The following is a 13099-nucleotide window of genomic DNA, read 5'->3' as shown; positions in this document are numbered from 1 at the left end:
ACTCGGCCCAGTTCAATTCAATTTCTTTTTCCTTTAGGGGTGGTCTCTGCATCCGCTTCCTGGAGTCAGGAAGATCTGATCGCAGCCTGGGCTAAAATGGATTTTTCTCCTTCTCCTTAGTGCTCTTTCGGTTTCATCTACGAATCGGAGCAACTGGAAGCCAAATGCCCCCAGTGCCGCCAGAGTTTTTGCGTCCAGTGCAAACGCCAGGTTGGTAAACCTTCTCTGTTAAGGTATTTGAGTAGAGTAGAGTAGAGTAGAACGGAGCAGAACAGTACAATACAGGACAGGACAATACAACAGAACAAAACAACAGAGTAGAGTAGAACAGAACAAATGGAATAGAATAGAATAGAATAGAATAGAATAGAATAGAATAGAATAATAAAATAAGGAATAGAATAGAATAGAATAGAATAATAAAATAAGGAATAGAATAGAATAGAATAGAATAGAATAGAATAGAATAGAATAGAATAGAATAGAATAGAATAGAATAGAATAGAATAGAATAGAATATATGGAATGAAATGATAAGGAATAGAATAGAATAGAATAGAATAGAATAGAATAGAATAGAATAGAATAGAATAGAATAATAAAATAAGGAATGGAATGGAATGGAATAGAATAGAATAGAATAGAATAATAGAATAGAATAGAATAGAATAGATGGAATGAAATGATAAAGAATAGAATAGAATAGAATAATAAAATAAGGAATGGAATGGAATAGAATAGATGGAATGAAATGATAAGGAATAGAATAGAATAGAATAATAAAATAAGGAATGGAATGGAATGGAATGGAATAGAATAGAATAGAATAGATGGAATGAAATGGTAAGGAATAGAATAGAATAGAATAGAATAGAATAGAATAGAATAGAATAGAATAGAATAGAATAGAATAGAATAGAATAGAATAGAATAGTAGAATATATGGAATGGAATACTAATAGAATGGAATAGAATAGAATAGAAAATATGGAATGGAATGGAATGCTAATAGAATGGAATGGAATGAATAAGAATAGGAATAGAATACAATAGGAATACAACAGAACAGAACAAAGGCTAAATGCTGAATTTGGGGTGTCTTTTCTCTTCTGCGGCAACAGTGGGAGCCCCAGCATCAGGGTCTGTCCTGCGAAGCGTTCCTGGATTGGAAGCGAACCAACGACCCCGAATACCAGGCGCAGGGCTTGGCAGTGTACCTCCAGGAGAACGGCATCAGTGAGTATTTTGTTCCCAAGTTCCTTTTGGGACACGCCGAGAAAGCTTGGGGTGGCTTTGAACCCAACCGAGTTTCCGACACTAAGCAACGAATGAAAACACCGTCAAGGAGAGCAGCCACCTGGGATTAAGGAGAAGCTTCCTAACAGTGAGGACAGTTAACCAGTGGAACAGCTGGCCACCAGAAGTTGTGGGCGCTCCATCGACTGGAGGTTTTTAAGAAGAGGCTGGACAGTCACTTGTCTGAAATTGTATAGGTTCTTCTGCTGGAGCAGGGGTGGGGGGGTGGGGCTGGACTAGAAGACCTCCCAGGTCCCTTCCCGCTCTCTTCTATTCTAAAGGCAGCTGGAGGCAAAGCCAATAAATTTCTTTCTTTCTCTTCTTCCAGCGTGTCCCAAATGCAAGTTCTCGTACGCACTGGCCCGAGGGGGCTGCATGCACTTCCAATGTTCCCAATGCAGACATCATTTCTGCAGCGGTTGCTACGGGACCTTCTATGCCTCCAACGTAAGGATGCAAATGTGCATTTGTGTGTGTGTGTGTGTGTGTGTGTGTGATGCCAGCCTGGAACTCGGTACCCTGTTGCTATTCAATTTCCCGTTTGCAGGCCTACTAGAGGTGAATTTGGAGAACGGAGGCCGAGACGGTGAACAGAAACCACAGGAAAATATAAGATAGGGGGAGTCCGTGACTTTTAACATTGAACCCCAAATTTCCGTTGTTAAGCAAGGCATTTAAGCCAGCTTTGCCCCGTTTTACGACGATTTTTGCTACAGTCGTTCGGCGAATCACTGCCTTTGTTAATTAACAGTACGGTTGTTCAGCAGATCCGGCTTTCCCCATTGTCTTTGCTTATCAGAAAGTCGCAAAAGGGGATCGGGAGACACACACACACACACACACACACCCTGGACGACGCTGTCCCTGTCACAAATGTGAGTCAGTTGCCAAGAGTCTGAATTTTGAACCCCTGACCGCGAGGGATGCCGCAACGGCCGTTAAGCACGAAAAACGGTCCTAAGTCACTTTTTCCAGTGCTGTTGTGACTTTCAGCAGTCATTAAATGAACTGTTAAGTTGCGGAACTTAGTGTGAGGAACGGACTTTAAAATGCTGGAATTCTGCTCTTTTGATAGTGGGTGTAATCAGAGGATCCGAAAGGATTATTTTTTGTTCGTCTTTCCTCTTTCTTACATTCAAAATTGTCAAGGCAGGGCGAAAATTCAGGGTTTGGTTTTGTTCTGTTCAAGACCGTCTCTGCCGTTCGTTCTTTCCGGTTTTTCTTTGATAACGTTCCCAGCCCGCGTCTTCACAGCGGTGCCTGAAATTTCACGTCGCTAAGTGAGACATCGGTTCAGTGAGTTTTGCCCCATTTTACGACCTTTCTCCTTCCACTTCACGGCGAAGTGGATCCCTGCAGTTTTTACGTTTGTAAGACGGTTGTTAAACGAATCGGGCTTTCACACACACACACACACACACACACACACACACACACTGGACTTTGCTTGTCGGAAGGTCGCAAAACGGGATCGCGTGACACCCCACCTCGGGGACCCCCGTGGCCGTCGTATGAGATCAGTTTGCCCAGCATCCGAATTTGGTATCACGTGACCACGAGGATGCGGCCACGGTTGTTCAGCGTGAAAAATGATCATAAGACACTTTTGTGAAGGCCGTTGTAACTTTGAATGGTCACTAAATGAAACAACTGTTCTAAGTCAAGGACTGCCTGTTCTTTTCCCATTTAAAGGGGGAGCACCATTCAGTTCCCTGTTTTGGAGCTGGGTTGAAAAAAATATATATAAATTGCTATTTATCACATGTCTGTTAACAAAGTCAGGTTATCTGACTTTGGTCTACATTCCGTATTAAAGGGAATAAAATTTGTTTAGTGACCGTTCGAAGTTACGACGCTGAAAAGAGGGACTTACGGCCATCGCAGCATACCCCCTGGTCAGGTGATCCAAATTCGGATACTACGGAACCGCCTCATATTGATGACGGTTGCAGCGTCCCCGTGTGTGTGTGTGTGTGTGTGTGTGTCACGCGATCCTCTTTTGCAACCTTCTGACAAGCAAAGTCCATGCCGGATTCACTTAACGACCGTGTTACAAACTTAACGCCTGCAGTGGCGAGAAAGGTTGTAAAAGGGACCTTTTCCAACCAATGTCCCACTTCGACAATTGTGACGGGAATTTTGCCCGAACAGAAACATTAAGCTCAACTGTCGTCGTAAGTTGAGGACTGTCTTTACAGATAGACAGACCTTGGCTTAACAACAGTTCGCTTAGTGTCCGCTCAAAGTTACAGCGGCACAGGAAAAAGGGACTTAACGACCATTTTTTCACACTTAACAACCCTCGGAGCGTCCCCACGATCACGTGATTTACATTCAGACGCTTGACAACCGACTCATATTTATGACCGTTGCGGCGTCCTGGGGTTTGTGTGTGTCACCTCGATCCCCTTTCGCGACCTGCTGACAAGCCAAGTCAAGCTTAACCAACATTTTACTAATTTAACATCTGCAGCGATTGGCTTAACAAACGTGGCAAGGAAAGTCATAAAACGGGCTAAAACTCGCTGAACCACTTTCTCACTTCGCAACGTAAGTGTTTTTCGCAGTTGCCGTCGTAAGGCGAGGACTCGCCTGCATTTCCCTTCGGAAGGGTGGGCGGGCAGTTCAGCCATTTTCCTACCCTGGAAATTTGCAACTCAGTGGGCGGTCGTAAGGCGAGGACCGGCCTGTGCCTTCACTTGGGTGGGCAGCTCAACCGTTTTCCCACCCTGGCCTTTGTTTTCCGCCAGAAATGCCCGATCCCTCATTGCCCGATCCGGCGCTCCCTCCACGGCCACCATCCGCGCGACTGCCTCTTCTACCTGCGGGATTGGGCCGTGCCACGCCTGCAGCAGCTCCTCCAGGTCAGGGGGGGGCGGTGGGGGGGATGTGGGGCAGGGGAGGCTTCAGGAGCAGGGCAGGGGGGACGTGGAAGCCCGGGGGGGGGGGGTTAAGGAAAAGAAAGGCTTGTTGGGAGACTGATCGGGCTTCTCTCTCTTTTCCCTTCTCTCCATCCCAGGAGAACAACGTTGCCTTCAACACGGACCCCCCAGCGGGCACCCGGGCTACCCCTGGAGGTGCGTGGACCCCCCCGCCCCCCAAATCCTGGGAAGTCCAGCTGCCCTGGGGTGGCTTCGTTTTAAGTCCGGAATGAAAGATTGCACTTTCAAATATTTTACACTGCTTTGCTTTGCTTTGCTTTGCTTTGCTTTGTTTTGCTTCGCTTCGCTTCGCTTTACCTCACCTCACCTCACCTCACCTCACCTCACCTCTTTTATTTCACTTTTACTTCACTTTAATTTTACTTTATTTTTACTTCACTTCATTTTAACTTCACTTTAACTTTATTTTTACTTTACTTTTACTTTACTTTACCTCACCTCACCACTTTTACTTCACTTCACTTTAATTTTACTTTATTTTTACTTCACTTCATTTTTACTTCACTTGAACTTTATTTTTACTTTACTTTTACTTCACTTCACTTCTACCTTCACAGGCAGTCTTCAATGTATGACCGCAATTGAGCCCAAACCTTGTTGCTATTTTACTTTATTTTACTTTACTTCATTTCACCTCACCACATTAACTTCACTTTAACTTTATTTTTACTTTACTTTAACTTTACCTCACCTCACCTCACCACTTTTACTTCACTTCACTTTAATTTCACTTTAATTTTACTTATTTTTACTTCACTTCATTTTCACTTTCACTTTATTTTTACTTTACTTTACTTTTACTTCACTTCACTTCTACCTTCAGAGGCAGTCTTCAATGTATGACCGCAATTGAGTCCAAACCTTGTTGCTATTTTATTTTATTTTACTTTACTTCATTTCATCTCACCACATTAACTTCACTTTAACTTTATTTTTAGTTTACTTCACTTTAATTTTACTTCATTTTTACTTCACTTCATTTTAACTTCACTTTAACTTTATTTTTACTTCACTTCACTTTAATTTTACTTCATTTTTACTTCACTTCATTTTAACTTCACTTTGACTTCATTTTTACTTCACTTTAACTTTATTTTTACTTTACTTTAACTTTACTTTTACTTCACTTCACTTCTACCTTCACAGGCAGTCTTCAATGTATGACAGCAATTGAGCCCAAACCTTGTTGCTATTTTATTTTATTTTACTTTACTTCATTTCATCTCACCACATTAACTTCACTTTAACTTTATTTTTAGTTTACTTCACTTTAATTTTACTTCATTTTTACTTCACTTCATTTTAACTTCACTTTAACTTTATTTTTACTTCACTTCACTTCAATTTTACTTTATTTTTACTTCACTTCATTTTAACTTCACTTTGACTTCATTTTTACTTCACTTCAACTTTATTTTTACTTTACTTTAACTTTACTTTTACTTCACTTCTACCTTCACAGGCAGTCTTCAATGTATGACCACAATTCAGCCCAAACCTTGTTGCTATTTTATTTTATTTTACTTTACTTCACTTCACCTCACCACATTAACTTCACTTTAACTTTATTTTTAGTTTACCTCACTTTAATTTTACTTCATTTTTACTTCACTTCATTTTAACTTCACTTTAACTTTATTTTTACTTCACTTTAACTTTACTTTACTTTAACTTCACTTAACTCCACTTCTGCCTTCACAGGCAGTCCTCAACGTATGACCACAAGTGTGCCCAAACTTTGTTGCTAACTGAAATATTTGTTAATCAGGTTTTGCCCCAGTTTACGATGATTTTTGACCCAGCTGTTCAGCGAATCACTGTATTTGTTAATTAACAGCACGGTTAAGTGAATGTTAAGTGAATCTGGCTTCCCCATTGACTCTGATTGTCAGAAGGTCGCAAAAGGGGAATGCGTAACTCCGGGACATTGCAAGCCGTCATAAATAGGAACCAAATGCTAGGTGTCCGAATTTTGATCACGTGACCTGGGGATGCTGCAACCGTCATAAGTGTGAAAAGCAGTCACAGGTCACTTTTTCAGTGCTGTTGTAACTTTGAACGGTCGCTAAACGAGCTGCTGTAAATCGGGGACTACCACTGCTTTACTTTTTAACTTCTTTACTTCACTTCAATTTTTTAAATTTTTTATTTCCATTTGTATAGCCGCCCAACTTTATGTTTGTGAAACTGGGCCGCTCATCTCCTTAAAATAACCCAGTAAAATAACCATGCGGCTAGTCCTCAACCTAGAACACTTCATTTAGTGACCGTTTAAAGTTGCAACGGCGCTGAAAAACGTGACTTGTGACCCGTTTTCAGTTACGGCTTTTACAGCATCTCCGTAACCAGGGGATCAAAATTCAGATGATTGACAACCGGCTCACATTTTTTAAGGTTGCACCGTGCCGGGGTCACGCCGTCCCCTTTGGCAACGTTTCTGACAAGCAGAGTCACTTAACAACGGTGTTAGTAACTTAACAACCGCAGCGATTCACTTAACAAGAAGAAAGGTTGGAAAAAAAACTCGCCGAACCAAGGTCTCGCCTAGCGACAGGAATTTGGGGCTGAGTTGTCGTAAGTCGAGGACCGCCGATCCAAGGAAGGAAGGGGCATGCTTTAAACGTCGGGGTCCTTCCTCTGCCTGCAGGGGGATGCCGGGTTATGGAGCAGAAAGAAATGATGGATGGCTTGAAGGACGAACCGTGCGGCAAAGAAACCCCGGCTGAATATGCTGGCCTTTGCGAGTGAGTAAAAACCTCCTGAGGGGAGTCGGGAATTCATGGCCCTTTCCCAGAATTCCTGGCTGCGATCCGGCAGAGCTGAAACATAATACAGGAAGTCCTCGACTTACATCGGCTCCCGTCGCTAAGTGAATCATCACAGGACAGACCCCAATTTTACAATCTTTCCCTCCCCCCCATGGTCATTAAGCAAATGTCACACACACACACACACACACACACACACACACCAGGGACTTCAGGTGACACGGGGATCACATCACCCAGGGATGCTTGCAATCATGGTAAATAACATTTAGCTACCGGGTTGGCCCCTCCCCCTGCATGGAGTTGCAATTGGGTCAGAAGTGCGAGGACTGGTCGTAAAGTCGGGTTTTTTTCAGCGCCCTTGGAACAGCCGCCCAACGACTGGTCGTAAGCCGAGGACTGCCTGTAGGTTGGGACAAGCAACCTTGGTCCATTTGTAGAGGAGGGAAGCCAACAATATTTTGAGAGACACAGGAAGAACCTGGAGTTTCAGATCTTCGGCAAGGCTTAAGATGGTTGGACTTCAACTCCCAGAATTCCCCAGCCAGCAGGCCAAACATCAGGAAGGAGTTCTTGACAGGAAGTGCTGAGGGGGTTGCCGCAGGGGTCTTCAAACTCGGCCCTTTGAATGACTTGTGGACTTCAACTCCCAGAGTTCCTCAGCCAGTGCCTTGAAGAGGTTTCCCTTCTCATCCCAGGAGCTTCTTCAGGTTCTGACTGGAGGGTGGGGAAATGGGAGGATTTATACTCCTTTGCAGTCATCTGGTCATTTGCTTTCTTTTAGAGGATTGTGGAGGCCACTTGGAGATTTACCTGTGTTTGTCAAGATCACCCTGAGTAGCGCAAATGGGTGTGGAGCAGGGGTCTTCAAATGTGGCCCTTTTATGACTTGTGGACTTCAACTCCCAGCCTGGCTGAGGAATTCTGGGAGTTGAAGTCCACAAGTCATAAAAGGGCCACGTTTAAAGACCTCTGGTCTGGATCTAAACTCGTGGTTTCACCAAAATGGCCAACTGAGGAATTCTGGGAGTTGAAGTCCACAAGTCATAAAAGGGCCACGTTTAAAGACCTCTGGTCTGGATCTAAACTCGTGGTTTCACCAAAATGGCCAACTGAGGAATTCTGGGAGTTGAAGTCCACAAGTCATAAAAGGGCTGAGTTTGAAGACCCCTGGATTACCGCCTCGAGGGGTTTCTTCCCCTTCTTTGGAGTTTTTCAAACAAACTAGATTGCACATACACACACAAACACACACACACACACACAAACAGTGTGTAGGCCCATGCTGCACTCTCAAGGGAATTAGACTTGATGACCTCTCTGGACTCCCATCTCTATGATCCTGGAGGGACCAGCACGGTTTCAACTAGGCCAGGGGTCCCCCAAAGTTGTCAGCTTTAAGACTCATGGACTTCAACTCCCAGAATTCACCAGCCAGCTATGAGGAATTCTGGGAGTTGAAGTCCACAAGTCTTAAAACAGTTGCCAAGTTTGAAGACCCCTGAAATGGATGGTGGTTCTAACAAAAGGGGGCCTGGAGGCCTGAGGGATTTTCTATTTTGACAGATAAGTGCTTAATAAACAACGTATTTCAATGGGTCCGTTAGTAGTTCCGTGGTACGTATGAGCTTCTTCAAACTAAATCCAATATTAACACCATTCCAGTACCTTTTTTCCCCCACCTTAAGCAAATACAATTCTTATTGTTATTAACAGATGTAAGAGTTGAATATCAGCATTTATTGCAGTTTTCTACTAGTATCTGTGGTACCAGTTTAAAATATCTTTTCTAACCCAAACATGTTTCTTGACACACACGTACCCCAGGGCGCACTACAAAGAATACCTAGTCAGCCTGATCAACAGCCACACTCTGGATCCCGCCGTCTTCTACACCTTGCAGGAGGTGGAGATCGTGTGTCGGAGAAACCTCCCCGCCGCCCAGCTGCTCCCCAAGGCACCGACGGAGGACGAGGAAGCGTATCGCAGGCATCTGATCCAGGTGAAGCCTCCCGTCTCCTGTTGGTTGGGAGGTCTTCTCACCTGGATTCCTTCTCCCATCGCTCGGAGGCCTTTTGGTCAGCCTGCTGGAGAAGGGGGTTGGACTAGAAGGCCTCCAAGGTCCCTCCCAGCTTCGTTATTCCTCCTCCTCTTTTAAGAAGATATTAGACAGCCATTTGTCTGAAATGGGATAGGGGTTTCCTGCTTGAGAAGGGGGTTGGGCTAGAAGGCCTCCAAGGTCCCTCCCAGCTTTTGTTATTCTTCCTCCTCTTTTAAGAAGATATTAGACAGCCATTTGTCTGAAATGGGATAGGGGTTTCCTGCTTGAGAAGGGGGTTGGACTAGAAGACCTCCAAGGTCCCTCCCAGCTTTGTTATTCCTCCTCTTTTAAGAAGAGATTAGACAGCCATTTGTCTGAAATGGGATAGGGGTTTCCTGCTTGAGAAGGGGGTTGGGCTAGAAGGCCTCCAAGGTCCCTCCCAGCTTTTGTTATTCTTCCTCCTCTTTTAAGAAGATATTAGACAGCCATTTGTCTGAAATGGGATAGGGGTTTCCTGCTTGAGAAGGGGGTTGGACTAGAAGACCTCCAAGGTCCCTCCCAGCTTTGTTATTCCTCCTCTTTTAAGAAGAGATTAGACAGCCATTTGTCTGAAATGGGATAGGGGTTTCCTGCTTGAGAAGGGGGTTGGACTAGAAGACCTCCAAGGTCCCTCCCAGCTTTGTTATTCCTCCTCTTTTAAGAAGAGATTAGACAGCCATTTGTCTGAAATGGGATAGGGGTTTCCTGCTTGAGAAGGGGGTTGGACTAGAAGACCTCCAAGGTCCCTTCCAGCTTGGTTATTCCTCCTCCTCCTCCTCTTCTCCTTTTTAAGAAGAGATTGTACAACCATTTGTCTGAAATGGTCTAGGGCAGGGGTAGGCCACCTTGGCTCTTTTATGACTCGTGGACTTCAACTCCCAGAATTCCTGAGCCAGCCACGCTGAGGGGAAAGGGAGAGGTTTCCAAGCTGAGCTATGCCGGCTCAGGAATTCTGGGAGTTGAAGTCCACGAGTCATAAAACAGCCAAGGTGGCCTACCCCTGGTCTAGGCTCCCTGGCTTGAGTGCGGGGGTGGGTGGGTGGACTAGACAACCTTGGAGATCCCTTCCAACTCTGTTATTGTCCTGCAGATTCTAAGAGACCAAGTTCCTCTTGGCCTAGAGATTCCACGAAGACGGAAGTAGACGGAGATCATCACCTATACAGGGAGGAAGAGAAGCTGTGATGTTCTTCCAAACGGATGGAGAAGAGCTGTTGTGTTTTAAGAATTGTCCTTTCCGGTTGATGATTTATTGGTGGGAGGGGGGCTTCTAAGGTGCAGTCTTAAAGCCCTCCCTGCTCTGACCACTAGGTTGAATTTAAGGGTTGTCTTGTTCTACACCCTTTTTCTTCTGTCTTGTCTGAGACACATCCAGAGGTCTTCTCGTTGTGACCATTTAGAAGAGGGATGTCCAATTGTGGCGACTTTTAAGACTTGCGGACTTCAACTCCCAGAATTCCCTAGCCAGACTTGCGGACTTCAACTCCCAGAATTCCCCAGCCAGACTTACAGACTTCAACTCCCAGAATTCCCCAGCCAGACTTACAGACTTCAACTCCCAGAATTCCCCAGCCAGACTTACAGACTTCAACTCCCAGATTTCTCTAGGCAGACTGCTGGCAGAGGAATTCTGGGACTTGAAGTTCACAAGTGTGGCTGGGGAATTCTGGGAGCTGAAGTTCTCAAGTCTTAAAAGTGGCCACAATTGGACATCCCTGATAGAGAAGGTGATGATGGAGAAAACAAAGAATTTTAGATTCGTCCTAACTCTCTTTAACAAGTTTTTTTGATTTTAATCTTAATGGAGTACTGTATTCGGGTTTTGTGGGGTGGGAAAAAAGTGTACTGGTGGGTGGAAAGGAAGCTTGGCTTCAATCGAAAATTTCTTGTTCTGGTTTTAGATTGATCCAATGGTTTTAATTCCATTTGTTCTTTCAGCCTGCATATCTCCTGGGAAATGCATTGGTCTGAATAAAAGTTATTTTGTTAAACGAGACTCTCTTTTTGTTTTGTGGTTAATATGATCCCCAGGTGCTAGCATTTAGATTTTTTTTTCATTGACCAAAAATAGGCGTCACAAAAAAAAATTTCTGGGTGGTGTTTTTTCCTTTTCTCCCAAATTTGTGGAAAACCTTTTGCAAATTCGGAATTTGTTTATACGGGTTCTTAGGAACCGTGTCCCAATGCGATTACATCGCAGAGAAATTCTAAGTAGCACCACCATCTTATTTATTTAAATAGTAAAATAAAACGTGCAACGTCTTACAGGCGGCTTCGGATCATTTTCCTATTTCCTCCTAAAGAGTTGGAAGATTTCTCTATGATTTGAATGTTTTATATCTCTAGGAAGTCAGTTGCCCAAAGAACGGCAATTTGCCCCAAGTTTCTTCCTTACACCGTTATTGAATGGGATGTTGGCATCGCTCTCTAGAAATTCCGCTCGCCCCAAAATGATAATTCAGGTTACTTCCAAGAGGAGAAAATTGGGCTTTATCTATTTTTCAGTATTTCAGTCTTTAAGGCCGTATTTTTCTCAGCCTGGCCCACTTTAAAATGTGTGGACTTCAGGAAGATCAAATAGAGGATAGAAAGAGATGAGAAAGAGGCATAATAGATATGTCAGAATCCATTTATATCGCATTCATAAATGGATGTTTAAAATACTGTGCCTTCCCTGGATTCTGCCGTTTCTCCGTTTCTCCGAGGGCGAGAGGAGAAGGTATTTATTCAGCCTGGATTCAAAGCCCAGGGAAAACCCTTTTGATCTTAGGACAACAAAGGAGGGGGAGGGAGGGGGGGGATCTGGTTCCTATCTCCATTTGAATCTGAAAAGGAAGGAGGCAATAATCATAAAGACACGGGGAAGTTCGCTCTTTCCCACACCGAAGTTTAATTGATGAGGGTCTGACCAAATGGGTTTTGAGGGGAAGGGGTTGAACCGGGGACTCTTTATAAAGTATAAAGTTGTAACACAATCCTGTCTTGTATTTCCACAACCGATAACATCCTAGTAGAATTTCCTTTTGGACAAGCCCTGGCTCCAAGAGTTCTTTATTTTCCTAAGATGTGGATTGCGGGGGGGGGGGTGTCCTGACAGATATGTGATAGATTATAGAGAAGGAAGGTGATAGATAGATAGATAGATAGATAGATAGATAGATAGATAGATAGATAGATAGATATGGGTGGGTGGGTGGATGGGTGGATGGATAGAGACAGACAAGATGGACAGATAAGCTAGATGATGGTTAGAGGCAAGCTAGATGGACAGATAAGATAATGGATAGATGGGCAGATAAGATAGATAATGGATAGATGGCTAGAGACGATAGATAAAAGAATATGGATAGATGATGGATAGATAGAGACAAGATAAATGGACAGACAGATAGATAGATTGGTAGAGATAGGCAGACAGAATAGATGGACAGATAAGATAATGAATAGATAGATGATAGATGGATAAATATTGCAAGGTTTTAATAATAATAATAATAAGAAGAAGAAGAAGAAGTTGGAAGGGACCTTGGAGGTCATCTAGTCCAACCCCCTGCTAAGGCAGGAAACCCTATACCATTTCAGACAAATGGCTGTCCAGTCTCTTCTTAAAAACTTACAGTTTTGGAGCATTCACCACTTCTCCACCAATGCTCCACCAATTCTTTTAATTGATTTTAAGTTTTGTAACTGTTGTATCTGTTTTTTAAATAACCTTGTGAACCGCCCTGAGTCCTACGCGAGAAGGGCGGTATATAAATTGAATAAATAAAATAAAATAAAATAAATAGATAAATGATGGATATACTGATAGATAATAGATGATAGGACAGACAGGATAGATGGACCGAGGAATGAGAGATGATAAAAAGATGAGAGACGATAAGAGATAAGAGATGATAGGCATATACATAGAATGAAGGCTACTGCTAAGCTTGTAAGCCGCCATGAGTCTTCGGAGAAGGGCAGGATATAAATGGAATTAAAATAAAATAAAATAAAAAAATAAAAAATAA

The 13099-nt window shown here is 43.4% G+C and overlaps 2 protein-coding genes across 4 annotated transcripts in view; both read left to right on the top strand.

Moving 5' to 3' along the window:
- RNF31 (ring finger protein 31) overlaps positions 1 to 11082 on the top strand; it is a 35552-nt gene extending 24470 nt beyond the window's left edge. For both annotated transcript variants that reach the window (XM_083379109.1, XM_083379108.1), the window contains exons 15-22: positions 121 to 210; positions 1122 to 1236; positions 1625 to 1743; positions 4047 to 4160; positions 4316 to 4373; positions 6886 to 6982; positions 8834 to 9008; positions 10177 to 11082. In XM_083379109.1, coding sequence (XP_083235235.1) covers positions 121 to 210; positions 1122 to 1236; positions 1625 to 1743; positions 4047 to 4160; positions 4316 to 4373; positions 6886 to 6982; positions 8834 to 9008; positions 10177 to 10230 — 822 coding nt within the window. In that variant the 3' untranslated portion in view covers positions 10231 to 11082. The remainder of the gene's footprint in view (positions 1 to 120; positions 211 to 1121; positions 1237 to 1624; positions 1744 to 4046; positions 4161 to 4315; positions 4374 to 6885; positions 6983 to 8833; positions 9009 to 10176) is intronic.
- Positions 11083 to 12610: 1528 nt separating this feature from the next.
- Positions 12611 to 13099, top strand: part of IRF9 (interferon regulatory factor 9) — a 21895-nt gene continuing 21406 nt past the window's right edge. Inside the window, exon 1 of one of the 2 annotated variants that reach the window (XM_083377738.1) lies at positions 12611 to 13099. This exon is cut by the window's right edge and continues 473 nt beyond it. The gene's annotated coding sequence lies outside the window, so the exon portion shown is untranslated. The other variant, XM_083377736.1, reaches the window with a different exon arrangement.

Source organism: Vipera ursinii, assembly GCF_947247035.1.
Source record: "Vipera ursinii genome assembly, chromosome: Z".
NCBI classification, from domain to species: domain Eukaryota; kingdom Metazoa; phylum Chordata; class Lepidosauria; order Squamata; family Viperidae; genus Vipera; species Vipera ursinii.
This window is presented reverse-complemented; position numbering and strand designations above follow the sequence as displayed.